The sequence below is a fragment of the Tinamus guttatus genome, unplaced genomic scaffold, assembly GCF_059628265.1.
Source record: "Tinamus guttatus ecotype Peru unplaced genomic scaffold, ASM5962826v1 Tinamus_guttatus_pri_ptg000028l, whole genome shotgun sequence".
Lineage (NCBI taxonomy): Eukaryota > Metazoa > Chordata > Aves > Tinamiformes > Tinamidae > Tinamus > Tinamus guttatus.
The window spans coordinates 130,930-158,384 of NW_028288562.1; the positions used below are offsets into that span (position 1 = coordinate 130,930).

Below are 27,455 nucleotides of genomic sequence, written 5' to 3' on the forward strand. Positions count from 1 at the left end.
TGTTCTTGAGAGCATCACAGGATGTTTATATATATATATATATATATATATCAATATGTATATATATATTACATATATATATTGTATATATCAAATTTTATATAATAGAAAAATCTAAACTAGGTGGTAGCTTGCATGTGTGACTGGACAGTTCAGCGTGCCTAGATTTGTGAAGCGCACACACGAATCCGGGCTGTCGTGGCAAGCTCGTGGAATATGTTTTCAGCCTTGGTTCCATAGGAACCTTGCTGCTGAATCCTGCTGGCTGCTGTTTGTTGTTTCAGTTGATATTCCTTGTTCTCTTCTCATAGTGCTGCTGTAGCCATCCCCTCTTAGGAGGGGGGCAGTTTTCTGCAGCTTGGTGCTGCTGGTGAGTTTGACCTGTTATCCTGAGAAATTCATCAGCATATGAAGTATTTCCTCCCTCTTCATATTGTGAATGCACACGTTCTCAGAAGCAGGGGCTCTCTTTCAGTTTGTCCTGACTGCTGTAAAATAGGTTTAGTTCCATGGAAAAAATGGAGAGATTTTGGACACTCTCTTACCTGAGTTTTTCACTTCATCTGCCTTACTCAAGCACTTGTACGCCTGGCATTATGAGATGGATTTTTTGATAGTTTTATAATCTCTGCCCTAGTAGTATGAGCTGCTGACAGTATGTTATAGTGGTATTACCTGTAAACCTCCTGTGTTGCCCTGAAATGCAAGCGTCTCAGTAAATTGCTTTTACTTTCATACAGCCCCTTTGGCATTTGCTGCCCTTCCAGAAATCCCACTTCAGTGCTGCCACTGAACCTCTCGGTGCTCAGCCCTCTCACATGTTAGTTGCTGGGGCTGGGCAGGTGTTTGCAGTGGGTCTCTGGGCACATAAGGAACTGGGCCAGCGTTAGGATGGGCTGTGCAGGTGTGTGCTGCACACTGCCATTCCCAGTCTGGTAACTTGACAGAATAAGAGAGGAAGGTCAGAGCCCAAGTGTCAGGGAGAAGAGGCATTCAGAAATGCAGATTCATCTGTTCTTGAAAGGGACAGTTTATCTTACCACAGCTGACACTTATGAAGTGACTGGTCAGTGGCAGCATGAGCACCTGGGGATTTGCTGTTGTCACTTAACTTGAGCGAGTCTAGAATAAAGTAAATGAGTCATATGCATGTCAAATATGGGTATATAGCAGATTAAAATCAGCTACAGCAAGATTGTTGCTAAGCTTCTATATTTTGCCAGTATCATTTGGAATGGACATACACAGCACTGTTCTATTTTTTTTAGCAGGTTTTGTGTTGGGTCCATTGTACGCTGTCCATTGTGGTGTTATATTCCAGTAACTTTTATTTACCTTTTAGGTACAGACTGAAGTGTCTGTCCAGTTATATCTTGTCTTGAAGGACAGAGGAGGTATATCCTCTTCTCTTGAAAGTACTGGAATAGTTTGGCTCCTTGTCCAAAACTTCATTTTCCTTGGTATTTAAAATGTCTGTGTATTTTGTTCCCTGTTTACCAGTAGTCCTCTTGCTGGGCAAAGTTTAAAGTGCAAGCAGTTGGCTGACTTCTCCATCTCAGGGGTGTGTCTACCTGTTTGTTTCTAACTTCCTTCAGACTTGGTATGAAAGTAGATTCTTAAAGCTGGAGTCATAAAGGATAAGGGTGAGACCATGATATTTAATATAATCTGTCGGCCTGAGTGTTGCAAACGCTTTCTTGCAGACAGCTCCCTCAAATGAGATGAGGCAGTTGTGTGCAAGTGCCACTTAGGTGTCTGGGAAGTGCCACTAACAGAATGAAAGCAGCTTTGATGAGGCATACCAGCATCTGAGCTTTGACCTGCTAATGACTTCCGCATGTGAAAAATCGTGGAGCAACAAATTACTGTGTTTGGCGAATTCACACTGCTACTGTGCCAAAGCTCTGTAAGAGGAAAACGTGTTTTCTAAGCCACTGCAAAGAATGTCACAAGAACAGGAATCTTAGTAAAAGGAGCACTAAGATGCTCTGTATGCTGCTTTCCTTTGAAAGTGGTGAAACTTTCAGTAGGACTAATCCAGTGTCCAATATGTCCACTCACATTGCTGTCAAATTAAATGATTCATGTGCACAAATAAACACAAGAGTGTCCTACACACTAAAGAACGGATGATGGTGGAAGACTGATTTAGTAGTAGCAGTAAGAGGTTAAAGGAGATATGATGTCAATCACACACATTCACACTCTTGAAATGACTTCACATAGCCCATGTGTGGATATTCACAAGTGTTTTGGTTGCCGAGATCAGTACAGATTTTCAGCTCAGGTCATGCAAACATGTGCCCCAAACCTGAATGTTGGTGAGAGAGCAACTTTTGTGTTGCCGTTAGTGCAAGGTGGTGAACAATGCAAATGCTTCTTGAGTTACGTCTTATTACCCAAATCAAGTGCTGTTTTTGTTTAGTCAGCAGTTTCTGTTACAATTTTGCACCATATGTTCCTGGAAAACAGCAGATGCATGGTCTAACAATTATCAGCAGAGCTTTCCCACTTGAGGGTTTGTGATAACACTGAGATAATTCATAACTATTTTGTGTCCCATTCGTAAGATACATTTTTCTTTTTGATATTATTTGCCCCCGTGGTTTTCTGTGCCTACTTGATGATGCAGAAGGGTTTGCTGTGTGAGGATTTGACAGCTCTTACATTAAATCTTCCCAACAACTCAGAAATGATCATCTCTTTTGATGCTCGCATAGCAAAATGACTTCCCCGGAATCACAGAGGATGCCCTAGAGAAGCCCGAGGAAGATGACAGGTGCCCTAAGAATGATCATTGTGTCAAGGCAGCCGTCGCCGCAGTGTTCATGGGGGAGCCGCCCAGAGATGCAGGATTTGTCTCGTCACACCTATTGCCACCCTGGAGGTAGTGCTGGAAGAGGTTGTTGTCTTAGTCCCTTTATCCCTTTTGGTTTTGTTTCATTAATAAAGGAAATTCCAGGTACTGGGTGTTACTTCCATTTTTTTTTTTTCCTGATGAAAGGTGCTTTCTTGTAAGATCACAGAAAATGCAGATGGAAGGTGGCTATAAAGTTACGTAATTAGAGGAGAGGAAGAGGCCAGCTAACCACTGGGTGTGCTGGTAGATCAGCTCAGCCCCAGAGGTGTTTCAAGGATGTAATCTGAATTCCAAGTCCCTTGACATCAGCATTCCTCTTGGAAGCAGAAGGCGCTTGACTGAATTCAGAGGATATATTTGTAAAAACGTCAAATAAAGTTAGTCCTGCCTAGTTATTTCCTTTGAAAGCTATCTTGCCTGGTTTCTTGTGAGTAGTATATTAACCTCCATATCCTGTTGAAAAATATATTGATTAATTCTTTTTTCCCAATTCAGCTTTGCAGTGCTAGTTAGAAAAATGTGTATAATATGTATACAGTTTCCTTCAGCAGAAAACTTATTATCTAATAACTTTCTTATATAGCCTTCTGCTAGAGATTAAAAATACATTTTTGTGGGACTTTGGTTCTGAGGTTCCTGTAAATAATGCCAAAACTGTAAGAAAATGCAGAAGAAAAGGCATTATCCTTTAATTTATATTTTTCATTTAACTGCAAAAGTTTTTTAGCAGTTTTATCAAATGTGAAGCTTGATATATTCCTCAAAAAGTGTTATTGTCTCCTCTTTTCATATATGTTTACTTATAGCACACTGGAAGTCCATGGCTTCTTTCTGTCCTTTCCCCATTAGGCCAATCAATAGTTGGCAGATCTTTCCTTAATAGCAGTTTAGTGGCTGCAGGTGTTTGATTTCCCTCCCCTAGATTGTGGTGAGGAGCAATCAAGGCCTAGCACTCATGCTTTGTTACACTATTATTTACAATGTAATCAAGACCCTAATACATGGGTGCAATTGTGTTTTTTTTTTTTCTTTTTTTTTCTTTTTTTTTCTTTTTTAATATATAGACAACTTTCTACCAGACTTGTTTATTGCAGCATAGATCATCTTGTCTCATTGGGGCACTCTGGTCTTTAAAATTTCTTCTACACATAAAGCATGAGGGAGGAAAAATCCTGCCATTATTCAGGCATATTTCTTGATGATGTCTAGATTAACTGTTTAAGATGGAATTATTTGCATTAATATTCCATTCTGCTCATAAAATGCATCACATTTCTAGTGATCAAGCATGAGTATTATTTTTGCTAGGAAGAAGTGGTTAAATCTGGCATTTGGCACATGTCACCTGTCCAGCTCTTTCTCTTACTGTCTCTAATGGAGCTGAAGGAGTAGTTTCTGGAAGTCATTGCCACTTCTGTCTGGATACTAACATGGTCCCAGGTCTTCTCCCAGTCAGACTTAATTCCAAAGCATGCAACACAAGCTTTAGGCTTTTTTTCTCTATTTTATTTTCTTGCTTTTGTTCCAGTTCTCTTCAAGAGGTATATCTAGGGATGCTGAATTCTCTTCTTAGCCTTGAATTTGACCAGCTATGCAGATTACTAAAGATTGAGGAATTCAGTGTTCAATTACTGGTTTTCTAGGTTTCTCTACAGCTGAATTCTTGGAATAATCATTGTCTTCTCCAAAAAGTGTGTGTGTGGATGGGGGTGGGTCCAGCTATGTGTCCTAAATAATGTGAAGTTAATGAGAAGGCTAATATGAAGTCAGATTTCATACTAGGTAAAAACAACAGATACTGGCCCAGCAGAGATTTGATGTTAATCACTAATAGAATGGAGTGCAGTTTAATGAAGATAAATTTTAGTTAAGTGGAAGTTATTCTGAGAGGAGACAGGTTCTCTGTTAGTAACTTTTATATCTGCGAAGGCATCTGTTAATCTGGCTTGCAGTAGGTTCTCATTTTTCTCCATCTCCAAGACAGTCAACCAGCTCTGGGTTTTATTTATTTATTCTTCTAAGACTACTTTTTCTTTTGTATTAGAAGGTAAAACTCGTAAATGTTGTATTTCGCAATAAGTTTTGTATGACACTACAGATCTTAAAATAATGTTTATTTAAGAACTATTGTCCTGGATTTTCAGCTAGAGTAATAGCTTTTACACACTTCAGGGCCTTACTTTTCTCCTTAGCATTGTGAAATAAGTTTGGAAACTCAAACATCTTTTTCCTCAGCTGGCCTGGAAGGACTGCACATAAAGCTGCTCAGCTATTACCACACATATAGACTTCAAATTTCACATTTTTGGCTATTGAATAGGAAATGGGAAGTTATTCCTTATTTATATTTAAGGTTTTATTTTTATATTTTTTTTTGAGTTGTGACTTGTACAGAAGAAAAAAAACTCTTGTTTGAGAAAGCTGTATTTTCTGGTATTTCTCTCACAGTTATGTATCTCAGAAAACTTCTGAAATTAGACATGTGATGGATGAAGACATGGATAAGGAAATAGATAAAGAAAAATACTATAGATTGCATCCTGACCTTTAGCTTCCTCTGAACTGCTGAAAATACGGATACAGGGAGCCATGTATGGACAGAAAAAACAACTCTCTTCCCTCCTCCCCTCCAATTCCCGCTCCCCCACAAACTGCCACAGAATCACAGAATGGTTGAGGTTGGAAGGGACCTCTAGAGATCATCTAATCAAACCCCCCTGCTCCAGCAGGGACATCCAGAGCACAGGACACAGGGTGGCATCCAGGCAGGTTTAGATCTCCAGAGAAGGAGACTCCACAGCCACTCAGGGCAACCTGTTCCAGGCTCTGTCCCCCTCACAGGAAAGAAGTTCTTCCTCACATGAAGATGGAACTCCCTGTGTTTTAACTTGTACCCGTTACCCCTTGTCCTGTCACTGGCCACCAACGAGAAGAGTTTGGCCCCATTCTCCCTATATTCTCCCCTCAGGTACTTGTACATATCGCACCTTAAAGTATAACCAAAGATACTGAGTTTGTAGTAAGTTTCTGATTTAACAACAATACTTCAAGCAATTTCAGAGCTGTAATAATATGATAAATTGTTATTTCTTAAAAACAGAAAGTGTTAAATATCCATTTTCCTGCAGTGCTATGGTGCATTATTGGACAAAGCTGTCCAGAGGTCTTGACAGATGTATTGCTAATCACTATATATAGCGTAAGGTTTATCTTCTGGTGAGATGACCATCAGAGTATTTGTGATTACGTGATTTTGCTCGTGACTCTTACATAACAAGATCATATCACAGGAAGGAATGCATGGTGATCAAAGGTGGGTCTTGCTGTCTTGTAGTCCCTCAGTAAGGTTTGCGGAGTGCCTATGCACATAAGCCATCATCCCTCTTTGCACATGCTTCATTGGGAGTGGTGTACTCCATCAAATGTGCCAAAAACTTGGAAATGACAGAATTTCATTTGAGACTTGGCCTGTTCCTTGTTTGGCCAGTGAGCGGTGAGCCTTGAGTCCCAGTGTGTCACCTGTCCCCTTGGTGCCAACCTGGCCGTGCTTCTCCTCCGGCCTGTTCTCCTGCTCTCTGCCTTAGTTCAGGTGCCTGCCCCTCTTGGGAAAGGCAGGCAGGCTTGGGGAAGTGGCAGCTACTACAGGGGCGCGTACCCAAATCGCTTGGATTTTCAGTAATACTTATGTTAGCTGAAATGTTATCTATCTGACACAGATACTTAATTATAGTACTTGCCACCTCACCTTAGGACAGGAGGGTGTCTTGTGGGAGTCGAGGCACAGACAACAGGATAGTTAAGAACAAAGTTGATATTTTGGAAGTGGGATTAGTAAGAAAAAGTGGCAAATGCTCCTTTGGTTTATGCAGACGTTTGGCTATGCGTTCAACTCTGCATGAGAGCCTGGACATTTAACCTTGTGGAAATGATTACAGGAATAACGTTGCTCACACGCACCCTAGGAAGGGTCTGAGCTTGTGACAGTGCCTTAACTGTTGCTCATACCCCCTTGTTGCTATTTTTATGTTTATTTTTTTTTCCCCCGGATTGGGAGGTACTTTGTAAGAACCCAGTGCAGCGTAACTTCCCTGTGCATCTTTGAGCATTTGATGTTACAGTAGCTTGGAGCTAGTTTTATATAAATCCTGTCTTGTTAAAGAAATGAGCAGTACGTGTGTGTGGAGCAATAGCTGGTGTGAAAGTGATTTGAGCACAGCTGCTAAAACCCTGGAATTATTTCAGAATAAATCCAGCAGAGAGAAACACAAGGTGCTGTGGTTAGTTGCCGTCCTTGGCTTTTGTTCAGCAAGCTGCATTTCATTAAGTATTTATTTATATTTAGGAATCTTTTTTCTTACTTTTGGAGGGAAGATAACACAAGTTTATATATTAGGCATGTGCACATATATATATATGCATTGTCACATTTGGCAAAATTGCATACAGATGAGAATAAAAATAATCTTTACTAAATGGAAGAGTTTTTTTTTTTTTTTCTCTTTTTCGTCCTTGCTTTTGCTTCTCTTATCAGTCTTTATTTATGGATATGAATTCAGAAAATATAACATCCTGGGGCATAATCCTTCCTAGTGTAACTATTGTGACTCTAACAATGTTACATGGTGGATAAATCTGGTGGTGGGTGTGAAGAACAAAATAGCTATCAGCATTTCTTCCTTCTTCAGGATGTAAATTGCTTCATGGTGATAATATGCCCAAATTGTTCAAGCCCATGTGCAAGCACTGCTGAATCTTTCTGTTTCCCTTAGGCTACAGTTGGCAGATGCAGATGGTGCTGTGGAAAGAAAAACTCATTGCCAGAAAATAATGTGGAAAAGCCCACCTAGTTTGAGGCTTTTTGATTTTATTCTTGGGGAGAAGAGAAAGGGGGAGAGAGCAAACCACTACTTTAGTTTTGATAAATCAAAAGTCAATATAATTTTGTTCTGAAAGGGTTGAGTACTTGGAGAGTGTAACAATTTTAAGACTCTTCCAGGAGATGTGAATTTACTTCTTTAACTGTAATAATATAAAAAAAAAAGTTTTGTTTGAAGATATCATTGGAAAAATCTAGTTTTTTGTCATATTTACAGGTATTGCTGTAGAAATGTTGCACACAGCTAAATTTTTTGGAAAAAAAAAAAAAAAAAAAAAAGACTTGCAGAATTGTGACTCTAGGACTAAGTAGAACATAACAGCAGTCAACTAGAATCATGCAGTGACCAAAGCTCCACAAGTCAATCTAAGAGGGAAATTGAGATAAAATTTCAGGCATCTTTAAATACATATTAAATACTGTACCATGGTGAAGAATTGTGCTTTGTGTTTATATTATGTGCAAGAAGGACTCTAACTAATGACGGTTAGCAGAGCTTTCCTGGAGCTCCAAATATTTTTCAGTTAGTTAGCTCTTCTGGAATGGCTTGCAAGAGGATCAAAGAACAGACAGAAAGAAAACCCATAATATGTTATAGAATGGCCTTTGCCCCCCAGCCAAAACAGTGTTGGAACCCTGGATATGATTATTAGAATGATAATGCGCTTAAAACATAATGTACAGGCAATGTCTGCCTATGTGACTAAAAAGGATATGTCTTGAGGCAGAGTCTTGGAGTCTCTTGGGGTCTGGGGCCTGCACAGAAGGTCTGACAGGGATGTTAAAATGTTAAGAAGTCAATGAGGGGAAAATAAGATACAGGAAATTGGATGAAATTCCACTGACTTCAGGTGATTAGTGATTGCAGCTAAGAGGAAAGCCGAGGCCAGGAGACTTCCTGTGCATTGTTAAGGCTTTTTGTTGACTACAGAGGACTTCTAAAAAATCTTCCTTTGAGAGATAAAGGATGAGCAAAATGAACTTTAACAGAACAGAAGAGGTAGGGGCAAACTGAAAAATTATAGAATTACTAGAGGGTCTCTGGAGCCAGGCAGGGGAGAAGGAGGAATGATTTCCCTGGCTCCCATCAGCTATGTGGCTTGTAATTTTTCATTAGAAAACTAATGATTCATCAGAATTTCAGTAGAAAACTTTGCACCATGACAAAATAATCATAATTTCCGTATCATTATATTTGGGTTTAATTCCAACTCTGCCGCATTCCTGCACTTTCATTTGTTACTTTCACATATCTAGCTTGTCTCTTAGTTGTAAGCTCATTGGAATACAGACCATATGTTTTTTGTCTTAGGTGTAATGTGTTTCCACAGGGGGCCTCAGACAGGGCCCTCAGGCACATTGAGCTAATACAATAATTAATGACCTCTAAAATAATTAGTTACACTTTTTTAAACAGAAATCCTTGTCATACATTGAAGATGATAAAACATCTTGGTGGTTCGCTTAGCAGCAATTTTTTATTCCCTCCCCCCATTTTTTCCCTTAAAGAAAAGCCTTTCCATTCCATTCAGTGCCTTCTTTCACTGCCTGATGCTGCCTGTCCCTGTCAGGCTCTGGAGGCTTCTTATCTCCCTCCTGTCTTTGCACCGCATGTGCTCGAGTCCTCCTGCGTTAGGCAAATGAGTGCAGGCTGCTTTTGCCCTCTTGTGGGCCTCACCAAAGATGTGGGTATTAAATGCTCTGTGAAATTATTTCTCATGAAGTTAATCCAGCTTTTTGTTACACTCTACTTTTCTCTAGTCAGATATGCTAGATTTTAAAAAGTACTCATTGCCTCTTTATGCCGAAATTCCTTTATTTTTTTTTTTCCCTCGAAAAGAGATCTCAGTAAAACTGAGCAAGTGACACTGCTTCTGAATATCTTGTCCATGTGAGCAGACAGCATGGAGCTATTTGAATTTCTTGGTTGCACGTTTTGAATAATTCAAATTTTATCCAAAATACCTCCATCTCACTAAGGAAGGGAGATTTGCTTGCTCTGAATGTGGTGACTTGCTCTCAGACAATAGCACTCTCCTTTAATACTTCCACGGGTTTCACCTCTGGACTGTAATTCCTCGTTCCTGTGTCTTTTTGTTTGCACGATTTTTACTGCATGTAAAGAGTCTGCAGTTAGGATATACATGTTTTACAAGTGCCAAACAATTACTTATTTTCTAACCTATGTGATTGCCTAATGAGCTACTAGAATAAGGATTAATATACTTGATGTCTGGATGAGACATCTAAGGAATCTTTGCTGAGCCGTTGGAGAGAGTCATTGTTTTTTGCCCCCGAGGACCATGTGGAACCTTAGTGTTGCTGAATAGTCATGAATGTATGTTAAAATACACAAGTTTAGTAAATACAAGTTAATACGTCTTTTCTTTAAGAACACTTCACAAATAAAACAATGAGTAACTCATGGAGAAAAGCTTACCTTCTTGTTTGTTTCCACTGTCTTGTTTCATGCTGTCTGTATCGCAGTTGCATTATCCTTGCTTGTTCCTGCAGGAATGATAAACAAGTGCGATCTACCAGCATTTAGCAGATTGCCTCATAATTTCCAAAAGATTGCTTAATGTGACCACAACAGTTGGAATTCAAGTGATGTTATTCTGTTACACTGAGTTTTGGCTGCACTCTGCATCTACCAACAGAACTCTTCTTTGTGTCTAATAAACAAGAGAGCAAGAGAGCATATTTATTTTTGGTCTTTTTCCCTGAAGAAGAATAGATGGCCCACTTCTGGAAATTAAATTTCTGGAAGATGTGGAGCAAGTTGCACACAGGCCAAGGTACTGTTAAACAAGTACATTTATGTCCTGTATTAACAGGATTTCTTACTCACAGGAAGTGGCATTAACAGTATCTTTGTTTTGGCTTTTAAATTATTACTTCGTGCCAGTTTGAAAACTTTATTATGTAACAAGCAAAAATGTCAAGGAGTCCATGAAAATTAGTGCATGTGAAGTTCATTAGATGTCTTTGTATTCAAATGTAAGTGTGCTCTGTTTTGGGAATAGATTTGCCTGTTGTGCAGCGGCGTAGAAGGGTGCAATTGAGCAGCCTCATTAACCAGCCTTTCCAAACGGGAGATGTTTCCCTTCCTAGTGTGCAGAGCCTGAATCATCTCTCTGGCTTATATTCGTTTTCACATTGCTCATTTGGGACCAGCTTTTTCAGAACTACACATCTCAGAAGCAGTTATGGAGCATCTTACTGGTCACCTATAACCAAGTTTGATGCTACCTTATTAAGCGCATCTTGCCTGGGCATACGGAGTTATTCTAGGAGGCTTTTTTCAGCTGTCAGGTTTTAGTCTTGGCCTTTTTGCACTTCCTTGCAACTGGGAGAACTAGGCAGAGTCATTTGTTGGCTTTTGCTGCAGGTGTAACAAAGCTCTGACTGTCATTTTCCAATGTCATCCTGTTTAAAGCAGGCATACCCAAGCAGAACAAGTTAAAATCATTGGCCATGTAAACCCATAAAAGCAAGCCCTTAAAATAGGAAAGGTCAGCATTAGTAGTATAAGGCACTCGTCATAGGAATAACAATGCCTATGGGGAGCTTGAGTTTTGGTTTCTGGTCACTTCAGGGCCATGAGGAAAGGATGGGATCAGGGCAAGTGGGCTTGTGCAACATCTGAGGAAGTCCTGCTTTTTTGTTTGCAGCACACCGCAGTATTTGTAGGTTACTAGGAAGGTATGGAGAGATTATTATTGTTTAATTCAATAGCACCTGGGTGTGAAGGAACAAGATATGTAGAGATGCTTCTGTGAGACCAGTTTTAAAGCCGTTCATAACTTTCAGCTGAGGGTTCACAGTTACGGCATGGTGCGCACTTTTTGTTCCCCCCTCTACAGGGAGAACAAACAAACAGCAACAAAAAACCTTCCTCAAGCTCGCCCGTGCTGAGAAATCAGCCAAAATGTGCTTGGGTATGAACGACCATGTACAAAATCATGTACTTATCTCATTTACCTGAAAAGAGCACAGCCAGATCAGCAAAATCTCAGATTTGTGCAGAGCTGGAGGACACTGATGTGTAAATGTTTGTATCTCATGGCTATCCTTGCAGAACTGGAGTAATATGGAGTCCTTTGAGAACTGGAGTAATAATTCATAAAATATGAATAACACTCTTTTTTTTTTCACCTGAAATTATTCAGTTTTAAATATTGTGTGCAAAATGGTTTATTATTAAGAGCAATTGAGGTAACTGAAGAATACTCAGACTTCAATTTAAGTTATCTTCTTATACCCATTGAAAACTGTTTAAAAGAGAAAACAAACAAACAAACAAAAAAGCAAACTATGAAAGCATGGAGACCTGCATTTCGCTGTCTCTTAGTCAGACTCTTGTGTTCATGCAAAAATGTGTGAAATCTGCTTTTATGTCTCTAATTTTTTAGAACTGAGAACCATATGGTATCTTGTTTTTACCTTTCTTAGATCTTCTTAATTGTGTCTGCATAGCAATTAGGCTTCTGCATAAATTTAAGAAAATAGCATATTAATTTGTTCTTACTGTATAAAATACAGCAATAACTCATTGCAGCTTTTACAATAACCCTAAAAAGCACTCAGAATAGGGCATTTTGTTTTATAGCTACTTAATAGTCAATTTCTCACCATTGAAAATTTATTGGATCTTTCTTTCTCTCACTGTGAACAGCAAGTTTCAGGATGTCCAACACATTGCAGTGACAGAGACCAAGACTTGTTTGCTTACTGATCCAGCAAAGCACTCGACATGGTGCTCATGGAAGTCAATGGGGCCACTCATGTTTTCAAAATGTGTGTTTTTAAGTGTTTTACTCAACAGGGATCAGATTGTTTTCCAAGTCAAGCATGTGCTTAAGTGCTTTGCTGAATTGAGTTAGCATCTAGGAGTTAGTGCAAGAGAAATGGAGCTGTAGCTCACTTGTTCAGAGGGTCCTTTTGTAATTCCATTCAATTGGATGTGACTCTTGAACCAAGACTGACTTTCAGGTACTGTCACTAAGCAATAAGCGCAAGTCAACTGTTTTACTTAAGATCATTCAATGGAATGAAAAAGGAAAAAAAAAAAAAAAAACCCAAAATAAAACATCGGGTTGCTTTTAGGATTCCTCCTATTTCCAACTTAGTTTTTTATCCAGATACCTTTTTTTTTTTTTTCCTTCTGTTTTTGTCACTTTGACTTTATTCTGTATTTCCCATCTGCTTTTTCTTTAGCTCTCCAGTTAGGCTATTTTTTTTTTCTCTGGACTGAGAGGAGAGCTGAGTTTCTTCTTTGAATTTCTGAACAGCCCTTCATTTCAGTGTGTCTCTCTGCTGTTGGGATAAGAGCTTTATCCATTCTCCGTATTTCCCTACATTTAGGTAGATCCCCAAAGCAACTGCCGCTTCTAATTTGTCATTATTTCTCTGTTGCTATTAGCTTTCTGGCTCACGTGTTTTCTGGTTCTGTCCTAACTTCTCATGTGCTGAAATGATGAGAAAGGCAATGCGAGCTACAGGTCTGTATTTCTCAGTATGAACAGGACATGTTGTAAAGAAACAGCTGTTTGTCTTCCTGCCAGACTCCCAGACATGCTGTAATCGTCTCTGCTCTCCGCCTTCCTGAGCAAGAGGCAGCGCACGAGTGGTCAAATACACTGCAAAGGAATGAATTTTTTGGTTGGACCTCCAGGACCAACTTAAAACTTTTGCCCTCAGAAGTGTATCTGTTTAGAAGATTAAACTAACTTTGGCAGTTTGAAGGGTAAATGGGCATGAATGGTATTAACTTACATATCATGGTGGAGTCTAATTAGAGACTCTTTAAATTTGTACATGCTTGTGGTAGTTAAAAATGCCAAGGAGAGGGATTGATGGAGGCACAATAAACCTCACCTTGTAGGATGAAGTCTGGATGTTACATGGCTCTGTCACCTCTGAGCTGATCAGTTTAGGGGTTTACATTTGGAAAGTGTTGAAAATATTGGTGAAGGGAGATTCAGGTTAAGCGAATCCAATTTTAAATATGCCAACAAGTCTGCAAGAGGGAATATAATACTGGGTGAGAGAACTGATATGACTACTCACAGGAGTAACTTGGCTGCAGTGGTGGTCCTGTATGTGGCTGCAAGTGTAGGAACCAAATTTACTTTAACTTTAGCTTTAACATACAGCCAGACTACTTAGTGAGCAGAATGGGAGAAGCATAAGCAGAGTTCCTGAGATGAGAAATGATGAAGAAAAAATAGTCATAGAATATTTGGGCATCTACAGTAAACTTTTTTTTTTTTTTTTTTTAAACCCATTTTGAATGTAGATAGTGACTTTCTTGATTCTTAAGCTGTCTGAATGATGCTAAGCTCTAGTCATTTGTCCAAAGCACCATAAAGCTATTCTTTTCATAAAGCTTACCTTTTTCTGATGAAATGTCTTCTGTTATAGTGCATATGCTTAGGAATGAGTGAGTGTTTAACTTAATATTTAATGACTTAATATTTAATGACTAATGAGTGATTTAATGCTAACCTGATTTTGGAAATAACAGGGATTAGGCCACGCCTTTCTCTTCTTGCGCAGTAGTGACCTTATGAGTTTGCCAAGTGTTATTTAGGGGCACTTAATTTCAACGGGGATTTTGGTGAGAAGTTCATGGAAAAATTATTTAACAAACAATTTTGCTTTCTTGTTATGATTAAAAAATTCTTCTAAAATATTTAAGTATTGTCCAGAAATATTTTTGGATGTTTTGAAAGTATGAATTCTGAATGTGATGCTAATACATATTAATTTAAAATGTTTATAGTATAATGCTTCAGAATTCTCTTATAACTCTGTAATACTTTCCTCTGCAACCTTTTACCCAGATGCCTCAAAATGATAGAACAAAATCATAGTGCCTGCATGAGACAGAGAAGTATAATGCCCAGTTTAGATGAGGTGGGGAAGCTCTTGTGGCTCCTGTAGGGTCACAGAAAGGATTACTGCAGCTAGTGGAAAGAAACGTGATGTCTTGAGCACACCTTAGTGCTCTTAACTTTTATATATTTATTTGATACATGCGGTAAATTTGGCAGATGGAGTAAATGTGATATCTCTTTGCAGATTTATCTTAGTTGAGCTTTGTTTTGAATCCTAACCTTAGTAGAAGCCGGTGTTATTTTGTGGCTATGAAAAGTGAACTTCTCAAGGGTGGGGTTCCCAACCTGAGTAAACAGCAAATGAACTTTTGCTGTTAATTTTTCTAAGGCTCCTGTGAAATTCCATGCTAGTTGTTTTTGTTTCAGTTAGACAGCTCAGTCTGCAAGTTTTTTTTTGTTTGTTTGTTTTTGTTTGTTTGTTTCCTTTTCTTCTGTTTATTTGCAGACTTGCCTGTATTGCTTAGACCTTCTTTACCTTCACTTTTTGTAATGAAATGCAGGTCCTAAATATGTTTGTGTAAACTGGGAGTACACGGTCTTGAGCTTAACCACTGTGAGCCCTTGAATTTCCTTAAGTGTCCTGTATCCTCTGCCCTTAGGAGAGATGCTGCTGCAGAAAGGTGAGCCACTATGCTTTAATGTTTCATTAACAACTTGCAGGCAGGATTTGAGTATGAAGGTATATGAAATTGGCTTGAGAATTTTAATTTGGAGGTTCATTCTCTTTCATTGTTTTTATTAGTTAGAAGATAAATTGAAATAAGTCTAGTATATCTAATCTGGAAATAATTATGTTTTTAATAAATCAAAAGGGGAAGTGTGTAAGTCTTAGCTGAAGACTCATGGAAGTCTTCAGCATATGTTCTAAATGGTATGATTTATTTCTGAAAATATGTTCTTCTCACAAAAGTGATGTCCAGTGGAGTACATTAACATATAAATAAACTGAAGCAATCACATTGCAATTAAGATAATAAAATTACACAATATTAAAGGTGGAAATTATTAATGTATTTAATACTAAGCCTCATGAGGCACACATAAAACCTACAGGGGACCAGAATCATACAGTTCCATTTCATTAGGATTTCCTAAGCTGCAAGGAGTTTGTCTGGAAGAGTCAGTCGAGGTTATCACTTTATCTCACTGTGAGGCATCTTCTGTCAAGATGTGAGTTGGGAATTGTTTTTCTACTCCACTAAACTCAGGGAAATTTGGAAGAGAGCAAGAAAAGCTCTCCCACATTCTAGCTACTGTTATTTTCAGTGATGCATTATTTCATGGTAATATAGTCTGCAGTTGCTACAGCGATGTACTCCAGTTACCTTGATACTAGTCAGAGATAAAAACCTGTGTGAATTTGTCTGTTAGGGAGAGCTTTCATGATTTGTGTTCGTGAATGCTATTGATGACAGTGACTTTTTCTTAACATCCTTTCATTTATTTGGGTCTCCTGGAGATGAGCTCTTGTTGCCCTGACCTTCTCACTGTAAGGATGCAAGATGGGCTATGGCAGTGTGCTGTTTCCAGTACCACCTCTAAACAGACATCCAAGAAGAGCAAGGCTGTTACACAAATCTTCCTAACTCAGTGATTATTTGGTTAGGGATTTATAAATTTAATATAAATACTGAGCAGACTCCTGTTTGAAAAAGAGAGGTACACAAATGAAAATATCCTATTTCCATCCAATTTTATCAGGTGTTTGTGCATTAGGAGTGATTAGATCATATATGTGTAACTATTGCTTTTGTAAGAGGAAAAGAAAAATTACAGACGGGGGTGACTGAGGTTTGTAGAGATGAAAGGCCAAATGGTTTAAATCAGCATAATTCACTTCAGTGGAGCCACAAGGATTTACAACAGAGAAGGATTTGGTTCCTCATAATGCAGTTCAGGTCACACGTTGAGCCAGTGACAGCTGTAATAAATGATCTTGTTGTCGCTGTGGTTGCCACATACGCAGCAGAAGCAGCAGCAGGCAATGCTTTAGCCTAAAGAGCAGCCAGACTAGAAAAAGCACAGGAAATTTTGCTGGAAAAACAAATTGATGATGACATTGAAGTTGTGGCTCTGGCAGATGTGCATAACAGGCAAGGGACAAAGATCCCTGGCTCTATTGGGGCTGCCAGGTGCTAAGACAGTTACGGGATGGTTGTTCGAAGGCAGCAAGAGATAGAAAATTGTGATAGATTTAAAGACCATTTTTGGAAGAAAGGCATTAGAGCGGTACCTGAAATCACTGATTTGGGTGGTGGTTGGGTAAGTCAGGCAGCTGCTGCCTGAAGCCCCCTGTGACGCCTTGGGAGCGCAGGGCGCTGGAAGTGAGCAGCTTTGCTGGGGAGAGCTGCCGGGGCTGTCTCAAGGTCTGGGGGGCGGTAGCCGGTCCTGGCGCTTTGCTTGGTGCTGCTGACGGGTTTTCTGTTGCGAGCAGCGCTGTGCGGGTCGGGAGCGAGGGCCCTGCTGTTTGCCCTGTTTTCACTCCCCTGAGAGTGCCCGCTTGCTTGCGTGTGCCGAGCCGTTCCACTTGAGTTCCGGAGCAAAAGGAGCCGGCAAAGGACATCTCCCTCCTTGGGAAAAAAAGGTCTTTGCCTGAAGGAAATGTTACGTCTGTTTAGGCCACGGTATGGCTGAGTCGATGCACCAGTGGGCACAGTGCTCCTGCTTGTGCTGTGTGAAGGGAGAAAACTAACAAACAAAAACAAAAAGCAAGATCCTTTCTAGGTGACTTTTCTTTTTCAGATAGTTTCAATTACTACAGCATGCAGTAAAGTAAACAAAGAGTGTAAGCAGGAAAGAGCAGGATATTGTGTACATACATGTCAAAAACAGGGGCCTCAATCTCTGTAGCTGAAAATGGAATAGCTCTCTGTAAAGACATTCTGGTCTTAGGACTACATCATGGTATTTAGTGCAAATTACAAACATAATTGTATTTCTTAAAGCTTTCACTGAATTAGCAAGGTTGTCAGCCTTCTATAAGCATCACAAAACATGACCAACTGCCATACCAGTGGGAGAGGGAGCAAGGGAGGGCTGGAGATCATGATGTGAGGAAAGGGAACTAACTGCCTGTTAGTAGTGCTTTTGAATCCTATTCAGAGTTACTTCTCACGCATTCCTGTGCCCACCAAAGGTGTTTCGCCATTAGTCTAAGTGTTTGCATCCTGCATGTTATACTGTATTTGGCTTTCCCTTCTGAGACACCTTTTGGTGTGATACAGAAGTGATGTGGAGTTAGTGGTTCTTTAAATTCAGGTGGGAAGTAATGATGATGTACAAGTTTCTAGACATCTGTTTCTCCATTTTTCTTTGACTATTTCTTACAGTAAAGCCATGGTTTACCTAGTGTCAGTGAGCTGAATTCACAGAGCCAGTGATAAGAAAGACTGAGTCACCTGTAACTACCTCATGCTAACATTTGCCTTCTAGATAGCTTAAAGGTGGAAGAGGAAGTTGATAAGTTATCTGAAGTTTTCTTCTTTGTTATAGTTCTAACTTATTCTGAATGGGAATAGTATTTATGGGCTTATAAAATACAGTCTTAAGTTGGTGCTTGCCCAGACAAAATTGGAGAGGTGTGGGGGGCATCAGTGCAGGTTGATCTTCATGTTTTCTCTTTCGTCTTTCCTGAAAGTACATGTGAAAGTCAAAATAGATTTGAACTCCAGTACAGATGCAATTGAAGGAAGTCTCATTGTCCTCAGAAAACTCACTGTTTGGACACTTGGTTCTTCCTTTCTGCATACATAAAAGTTGCTTATCACACTTCATGCTCAGTACAGAGAGAAAATATGAGTGAAGTTGTATGTGAACTTGGGCGTGTGCAATTCTGCATTTTGTTTTGCTAATATTTTCATCCCACTATTAAAAACATCTTTCATAATGTCCTGTATTAGTCATTTGTATATTCGAGTACTTTTTTTTTTTTTTTTGGCGGGGGCTTGTTTTCTATGTTCAAAAACCAGCGGTTTAAAATGGTGGCCTTAAGTCTTTATATTCTGCTTGTGTGCAGGATCCCACTGAGGCATATCTGGGAGCAATACAGATAAAAATAAATGACAAATGTGCTGGGAACACAAAACGTTGGAAGGTGGTAAAACCTAAATGCTAAGGACAGTGATCTGAATCCTGGAAGTTGAATTATCCCAGTGGGGACCACAGGCTGCAATGATATCTCTTAGAATAGAGAGTTACTTATGAATGCACGAGTCTGACCATTTAGAAGCTGCAATAGGATTGAGGCATTAGACTTTTTGTATTCAATGACTTACCAACAGCTAAAAATATTTCTTTTAATGTATTTATTGATTTATTTGGTATTGATTTCAGGTATCTGTAGCTGGTTCAGAGTTACACCGAACCATATTTTATCCAAGCATATTAGTCTATGCAGGCTGCTGTATCACATCACTAGTCCAGGCCACTTGCCTTGTGCTAATGATTTGACAAGATTCACATAGGTTAATTGTGTATTTTTATATATTATACATGATTACTGAGTTAAAGGATTAAAAGTGTAATGTCCTTCTTCAAGCTATGTGCTCTACCTAAGAATCACACTGCTGTGGTGCAGATCAGTAGGGAGCAGAAGAGTATTTATATTGTGTGGTTTGATTTGAAGTCGAGGCTTTTCAATTATTTTTTCATGTTATGTCTTATTTTACACTTAAATATATACTTCTGTTTTGTTCTTTGCTTGGAAGATATTGTGTGGTATTTCCAGGAGTTGGATCCTGAAGAAAAGTCTCTCTAGAAAATCTTTGTTTAACAAAGATTGAGATGTAGTAGCAATATGGTTATTTGTAAAAGATGCTTTTGTATTCCGCTCCCCACCCCCAATTTTTGCTGAATTAGCATATGTAGGCTTTGATTTGCACATGTAATTATTATGATGCTAAATTTGCCAATAATTTAAGGTCCTAAATTTGTCTCAAAGGCCTTGATAAGTTTAAAAGGCACTGTTTTCATGTTTGCAAGCAATGAAAAATTAGATCCACTGCTCCATCTGCTGGTGTCCAAGAAAATCCTCAAGAGTTGCTCTTTATTAAAGACTGCACTTCAGCGAAGTTTTGTGAGTAGTGCTCTGACAGAAGATGAATTTAAAAACACCATTTTTTTTTTGATCTATGTTTATGTGGTACTTGTGTTTCTGTAACATCTTGGTGCAGAGCAAAGTGAAAAGAAGCAACTTCCATTAGAATTACTCTTTGAATTGCTAGTAAAAGGGGAAATATTTTGTTCATACTTTGCCTGCTTTTTTATTTGCATTGTTTTCAGCAGATGTAAATTATGGGAAAAAACAATCACATCTATAACTTGTAAGAAAGGGAATGTAAGTGTGATTATTCCTGTCTAGTCTGATTCCTGGTCACTTAGTTGCATCAGGTAATCAGATTTCCACTTTCACACAGAACGCCATGTGGAATATTGTTGACTCTCCACACCATGCATACTGGTGCAGAATATAGTTGGTCCTAAACAAGGTGCTTAGTATAAGCCTTTCTAGGCTTGGTCATTCAGCCTTCTGCTTTCCTCTCATTTGCTTGGCTTCTTTTAAGTGTTTTATAAACTCACTTGGTTGTCAAAAATGTGTTGAGTGTCATGCGAGGTCCCAGATGGAATTTGCAGGATCAGAACTGTAGTAATAAGTTTAGTTGAGTGCTGGTTGCAATGTCCAAGTAATGTCTCCTATTTTGTTAATGGTAGTTCGTATATGGCAGTTTGTAGTCTCCCCTGTGATAAGAATCAAAAGTAATGGAAGATCTTAATTCATTGAGATAAATTATTGTTGCAACTAGAATTGTCATTTTAACTCAATGCTAAGCTTGGTTGCTTTTGTGCTATCCTATATATGCAAATAACTATTCATCTCTGTTTACAGGTAAGTATACATGCATGTGTTCTGTTTTTGGGAGAAATGTTCTCTGATAGCCATACTCATAGCCATTTTAATAATATAAAGCGGAAAACTTGACCCATGCATATGCATGAGCCAGTTGTTAGGAATAAACTCATTTTGTCCTCTAGGTAGAGCCTTTTTATTTACAGAGAAAGTTGGTCAGAGCCTACAGCTATTTAGTGTATGTTAAAAATATTTTGCTCATCTACCGCAGTTGTGAAACCACATTACAACGTCCCCTTTCACCATAATGTTATAATGTCTTCTTAAAATGCAAGTAGAAATATTCACAATTTCTAAATGAATATTTTTGTCCTGTGTGTATATATATACATCTCTCTGTATAGACTTGCATGCCTGCAAGTACGCATATACAAACCCAGAAACACTTCGTATCCCAAAGGGATTAAACATAGGGGCAGGGGGGTCGCATGAGACTTTCTGAAGCCTATTTCCAGTAGCTTAGGGCACATCAAAAACTGGGTAAAATGTTAAGTGCGTATGTGAGTTCCTGGGGTCTCAGTTTTTCTATATTATTGCCTGTGGTTTTGCTCTTAGATTGCTGTAAACGAGAACTATTTGGTTAGAGAACAAATGGGACATCCTGCCTTGCCATCAGCTCATTTAATGGATTTTACAGTTATTATGACAACTTGCCTTTGTGCCTCTACCCTTTGTTTTATCATGTACAACTGAAACTTCTGTTTCAGTTGCTGGATCTCAGTGTTGCCTAGCTCGGATCTTAACCAGTCATCAAATGTCACCAATTACTGGCTTTTCTCAAGCTGTTTCTCTTAGTTTAAATGACAAAATTGCTTATTGATTCCTGGGGCTTTTGAATCCCCTTCTGTTGTGGCTTCTTGTGCCCTTCTGTGGCAATCAGTGCATGTTCAGAGTGGAGCTGCACTAGGTTTTTAAAACTTTTAACAAAACAGAAATTGCAGTCTAATGTCTATTCAAAACCAGTGTTTCTGCACTTACTCAGTTCTCTCTTCCCTTATTTATTTATTTTATTAATATAGTATTAGTATTCCTTAAATATGTTCCTTATATATAGTAGTATTCCTTGAATGCTCCAGTCCAATTTTATAAACACACACATGTGAGCATTCTCTCCCCACATACACACTGTTTGTAGGTATCTGCTTATTGTAGCTACGTAAAGCATATTAAATTGATCTATGTATTTTTATCACTTGATAGACAAAGATTGTTTAGCTTAAGGACCCCATTTTATCCCAGTGTGCTGAACAGCTGCAGTTCCTGAAGCTGCACTTGGCCATTATACCTACAGCCTTTCTTGTTCTCGTGGTTACATGTTGTACATCTTTACTGCTCTCCTTGTGGTCCTGACTGTTGTAGCTCTAGTTCACTAAAACAAGAACAGAAAAAAAGATAGATTTAGTATATGCTTTCTAAACATGACTTTTCCTCTAGTGTATCTACTCTGCTTATCAAAATCAGGTTTTATTGCTTAAATATTTCTAAAAAATGCCGAGTGTTTACTAATTTCAAACTGCAGGAATAATTCTTTCTTATAGGAACAAAAGTAGACTGCAGAGATGTTTCAGAAGAGTGTTGAAAGGAAACCTTAGTGTTCAAAACTAGAAATATGATCATGTATTGGAACAATACATATTTAGAACTTAGTATTTCCTAGGCGTTTGTATTGGTACGTACTTTAGCTTGACTGCAGCCCTAGTGTTTTGTCTCCTGTGAGGTTCTTGGGTCAGAGAGGAAATTAAAGGAAATAAAAATCCAGTTCATGAGGAATTTCAGGACGTTGGCATACTTAAATCTTCTGGGGATGCTTAAATCCTGGGTTTTGTTGCAAAAAATCTGACTATTTAATAAGCCAAAATAAAATCTGGCTTTACTCAGGTCATGAAAATGCGGTAGCTGCTTCTTGGAGATTTTCAGGTTACTTACAGTTGACTTGCCCCAAGAACTTAGAGGACATGTGGGTGGTATGATTGTCTAACAGCTAGCATGCAGATTTTATCGTATTGCCCAGTATAATCTACATTGTATATTATACAATATTGTATATCCCATATATAGATTATGTTTGCAGCCGCATCTTTTTTTTTTTTTTTTTTTTTTTTTGACTACTGGGTTTTCAGGACTGCAAGTTTACAGTCTCTTGGATGTTCTAAAGACCCTCCATAATATTTTTACAACAAATTACACCTATACTTAAAAATGCTGTTTATGTCTCATGTATTTAGAGTGACTTAAAGCTTGCTCACCTAGACTTTAAGGCTTAATCATTCTTATTTCTTTCTTTTTCTCATCCTAGGTTAGTTTATTGGCTTCCAAGAGCTGCACACACTTCAGGCCCTGATGGGGGACTCGGGATCCAGAAGATCAACTCTCGTGTCTCGGTTGCCAATATTCCGCAGAAGCATTAGCCGCAGGCACGACTCTCTCCCGTCCTCACCTTCCTCTGTTAATGCTGTTGGTGTCCATACGTCCTCTCCCTCCAGCACTAACTCCAGCTCAGGGAGCACAGGCAAGCGCCGCAGTATATTCCGTACTCCATCCATTAGCTTCCATAACAGGAAGGGGAGTGAGCAGAAGACTGATTCTGCTAGCGAAAATGTTAACATCTCCAATGGTGCCCAGTCTTCTCTCAGCAGTTTTCAAAAACTGAACCTAGAGGAACACGTTAAAAGCCGAGGGAGGCATTCGGTTAGCTTTGGCAGCTCACGTAACAAGAAGATAACGAGGTCTTTGACAGAGGATTTTGAAAAGGGAAAGGAGCCCTCAACTAATAAGAATGTCTTTATAAATTGTATAAGTTCTGGGAAGAATGAGGGTGATGATTCTGGCTTTGCGGAGGAGCAAAGTCGATACTCCGTCAAGCAATCTACACGAAAGCTTCTCCCCAAATCTTTTTCCTCACACTACAAATTTTCCAAGCCAGTTCCTCAGAGTGAGTCGGTCTCAAGCGTGCAGCAGCCTGGCTGCTTGTTGGAGATTAAATCGTACGTGGACAGCGAACCTCTGATGGGGAAGCCCTCCCCTCCATGTTCTGCTGAGACGACAGACTGTGCAGGCAGCTCCCTGCAGTCCCCGCTGCTTTCGACTGACCTCACGACGGCCCAGACGCCCTCGGAGTTTGTATCCCAGACGGAGGACTCTGTTTCGGAAGTGGAAACCCTGCCGGGCAGTGGAAATGCAGTGCTGCTCGCAGAGGATTTTGGCCACAGTGTCTCTACCTCTCAGATCTTCTCTAATCCTGCTGTTGCTGCTCACGTGAGGAAGACGGATCAAGGGGAAAATAGCTGCCAGTGTGCTGGTGCATCTCCTGTGAGTCATGGGAGCTTGTGTAGCACTGAATCTAATACCTTCTTCAAAACCTCTGCTACTAATCACACCCAAGTGTTGTTGCAAGCCAGTGAACTTCCTGCAAAAGATTCCCAGCACATAGGAGAAATTAACTCAGCAAATGCGAGCTTACAGATGTGTGCATTATATCCCAGGGACCAAGCAGAGATGCTCTCTCCAAAAGCACGGAGGTTAAATGGGGACCAAAATCAAAGAACACCATCTAAGCACATAAGAGAAACAAATCCCGTAACTGAGTCTGTGTCGTGTTCTGAACCTCAGTCCTTTAAAGCACAACAGAGCTATGAAATAAACCATTCTAAAGGTATGTCTTATGGACATGGGGTAGAGGGGCCTTAATTCTTCTGTAGGAGTTGTTCAGTCACAATTTTTTTTTGTAGTGTTCCTAGTGCTGTAAAATCTGAATTATGTTTTCCCCAAATCAAGTTTAATTCAGAATTATAAGAAGGAGTGAAACAAAAACCCATTTTGTGTTTTAAGCTCATGTTGGTAGCTATGGTTTTCTGTGATCAAAAATGAATTAAGGGGCATTTTCGCTTCTTGTTGAAGACTGTCCCTGAAATTTTTTGAGACATGCCTCTTTTGGACTCCCACCCAAGGGTTACATTATTTGAGACATAAGCATCACCAGGGAAATAAGCCTCCTTTTATAGGCTGGTCATCAAAGATAACGCAAGTTATTTAGTATTGGTGTGGGTTTCAAAAATTTCTAACTTTGTCTTGCTGTTTTCAAACAATGTTACAGAAGAAGTTAAAATGAGTGTTACTGTCACAGATGACTGGTTTCCGTTTCCATCTGAAATAAAGCTGTGCAAGTTTTCATTACATAGTCTGTGAAATGGAAATAGTTAATTATGACTGAATATTTATATTGAATCTTTGGTTTAATAAACATAGTTTGAAGTGAAATAAAAACAAGCTTAGGTGGAAAAGTGGTGTCTAGAAATGACAACCTGGAGAGTTTAAATTGAAAGATGACATGTGACCTTTGAGCGAAGGACACTGTTTAGGTGACTTTTAGCTCTGATAGTTTTTTCTAAAAACAAGCCTATAGTGATGCACCTTTTGTTTAATCCTGAGCGTGCTTCTGGGTGTACCAAGATTTGTGAGATTTAGCAAAACTGCATTTTTAGTGTTAGCATTAGGAGTGTAAATTTGATGATTTAATATCCTTTTGCTTGCCTTATTCTTCTTTTGCTTGAACATTTAGGTATGTAGTCTGTAGATGCGTGTATTGCTGTATGGAATCCTGCCCTTCGAATTATTTGTCCCTGCACAGGGACAAGGTACCTCATACATCAATGGATACCTCATACATAAATGACAGTATGAAGTTAAATTAATGCACCAAATGAGCTTTAATTAGAAGATGGCTAAAAAAATCTCTCTGTTTTCTGTCCTGAATGCTTTTTTTGGTCTTTCTTGCAAAGGTAGCTCGTCAGAATGGGATCATTCTGACTCTGACTTAGAATGGAAATGCAGAATGATATGGGAGCAGGTCTGTGACTTTTAGAAAAGGAATAAAGAGTGCATTGTGAACTCTTATGTGAGCAGAGGATATATATTGTATCTGTGCATCTGGAAGACAGCGCACAGGAGCCGAATAGAGAGACTTCTGTAAGTAGGGTGTAAATAGTATCACTAGAGGTGATACTGCACTACGTACAAAGGGTATTCAGTAATATAGGCTACAATTAATTGTATCTGTCGTAAACAGACTGTTCTGGAGGAATTTTTAGTACATTTAGTTTTCCTAAGCAGTGTTTAAGACCAAATGTAAAACCAAAAATATTACTTTTTTTTTTTTCCTTTTTTTTCCCCCATTTGGTAATAGATATTCTCACTTTCACAGCTGGTCTTATTGCAGATTGAATTGTAGATAACACAATGAATTTGACATTAATATATGAGCAGGTATGACAAGGCATATATTTCTTAATATGCATTTAGAAGCTTCTATATGATATAGAATTTTTGAAAAGCCTTAGAAAAATGTCTGTTCTCTCTCCAATTGTAAAGGAAGATAAGATACAAAACCTATTTTTTCCTCTTTCCCAGTGTATGGATTAATGGTGATTGGGAAGTGGGATTCAGCCTGCTGGCTGCAGGAGAGCCCTCATGTGGGCTGACCTAGGATTACCAGGGCTGCACAGAAGCCAAGACCAATGTGTTTGATTGCCTTATGCAGTGATACTGTGAGGCTTGGCCCTCCATAATCTGGACTTGCTTTTAGACACAGAATAAGAGTGATAGTTTCTCTGATGGATTTTACTGGGCAGCAGTTTGGAAGTGTCCTAGAAAGAAGAAAAAAAGAGACGGAAAGAGTGAAGGTCCTGCTGGATTCCTTAAATAGGTGGACTGAGTATGCCACCAAGAGGGAGCTGACCTGGTGGCCTAAGTTGCACTTTCATCTAATAAACTAGATCTACTTTTTCCAAATCACCTAAATAAGTAGTGCTGCAACACTGTTAACTGTTCCTGCTTAGTGTAAGCTGTTCGAGCAGAGTGGTGTTCTGCTTAGGCAAGTATTTGTACAAAATAATTCTTTGTGGTAATAGCTGGTTGCTTCTTTGTCCATAGTTGATCTTGCCAATAGCTTCAGCCCATACCGAGACGGCCGATTTGTTGAGAAACGGCTCAGATCCTCTTCAGAAGGTACAGCTGGAAGCAGTCGGCTCATCGTAAAACCGAAGGATGGAAACACAGAAGAACTTAACAGTCTACGAAAGCAGAGGGCAAGCTCATCTTCCTCAAAAATGAACAGCATGGTGAGTTTATTTTCATATGTAAATGTGATGACTGTAACTATAATGAGCAGTAGCATTATAGCATTATAAATAATGTGTCGAAACGCAAAAGGTTGGCTCAGGCTCACAAAATGTAGGCCAAGCTCAGCTACTGAAGTAAAAGTATTTTTTTTTTTTTTCCAGCTTGTAACAATGTCAGAAGGTTTGTATGCTTTCTTTGAAAATGTTCTTCATATTGCACTTTGGTTTGTCTGGGAATAAGAGCAACAGGGGAGTCAAATGTCATACTTCTGGCGTGACCGCCTCTGTGCTTTGATATAGAGCACACATTTTCCACTCCTGTACAGCGTTCTTAGTGTTACTGTGTTGTCTCATGGAATCACTGCCACTATTAATCAGAGGATGCTCAGACCGAAGTTTGTGAAGAAAGTTGCTTGGAATGAGGCTAATTTCAAAAGGGCAAATTGTCTCCCTGAGAAGTGGTCCCTAGAGAATGACATCAAGTTTGTCTTTTGTCATGGTAAATCTCACTCGTGTGTCTGAAAGTATCATGTAGAATCCCTTGTGGCCGAGTGCACAAATGGCATTTAGGACAGCAGCGGAACAACTATGACAGCAATGAGGGTATTTTTATGATGTTTGGCCAGTTTTACAAAGACTTGCGCCTGTGCTGGTGTCCTTGAGCAATGGTCGCTGCAGGAATAATTGAGTTGTTTGGATCAGTTGCTCTTGAGTTACTCGCTGGGTGCAGTGCTTACAAATGGATTACCTGCATGTGAACGGCAGGATTATTTTTTCTTAACAATATCAGAATTAT

General features: G+C 39.2%; 1 protein-coding gene across 1 annotated transcript in view; it reads left to right on the top strand.

Moving 5' to 3' along the window:
- The window catches only part of CCSER1 (coiled-coil serine rich protein 1), a 517,309-nt gene that overhangs the window by 40,699 nt on the left and 449,155 nt on the right, over positions 1-27,455 (top strand). The window contains exons 2-3 of the mRNA XM_088529607.1: positions 22,840-24,195; positions 26,472-26,659. Coding sequence (XP_088385733.1) covers positions 22,884-24,195; positions 26,472-26,659 — 1,500 coding nt within the window. The 5' untranslated portion in view covers positions 22,840-22,883. The remainder of the gene's footprint in view (positions 1-22,839; positions 24,196-26,471; positions 26,660-27,455) is intronic.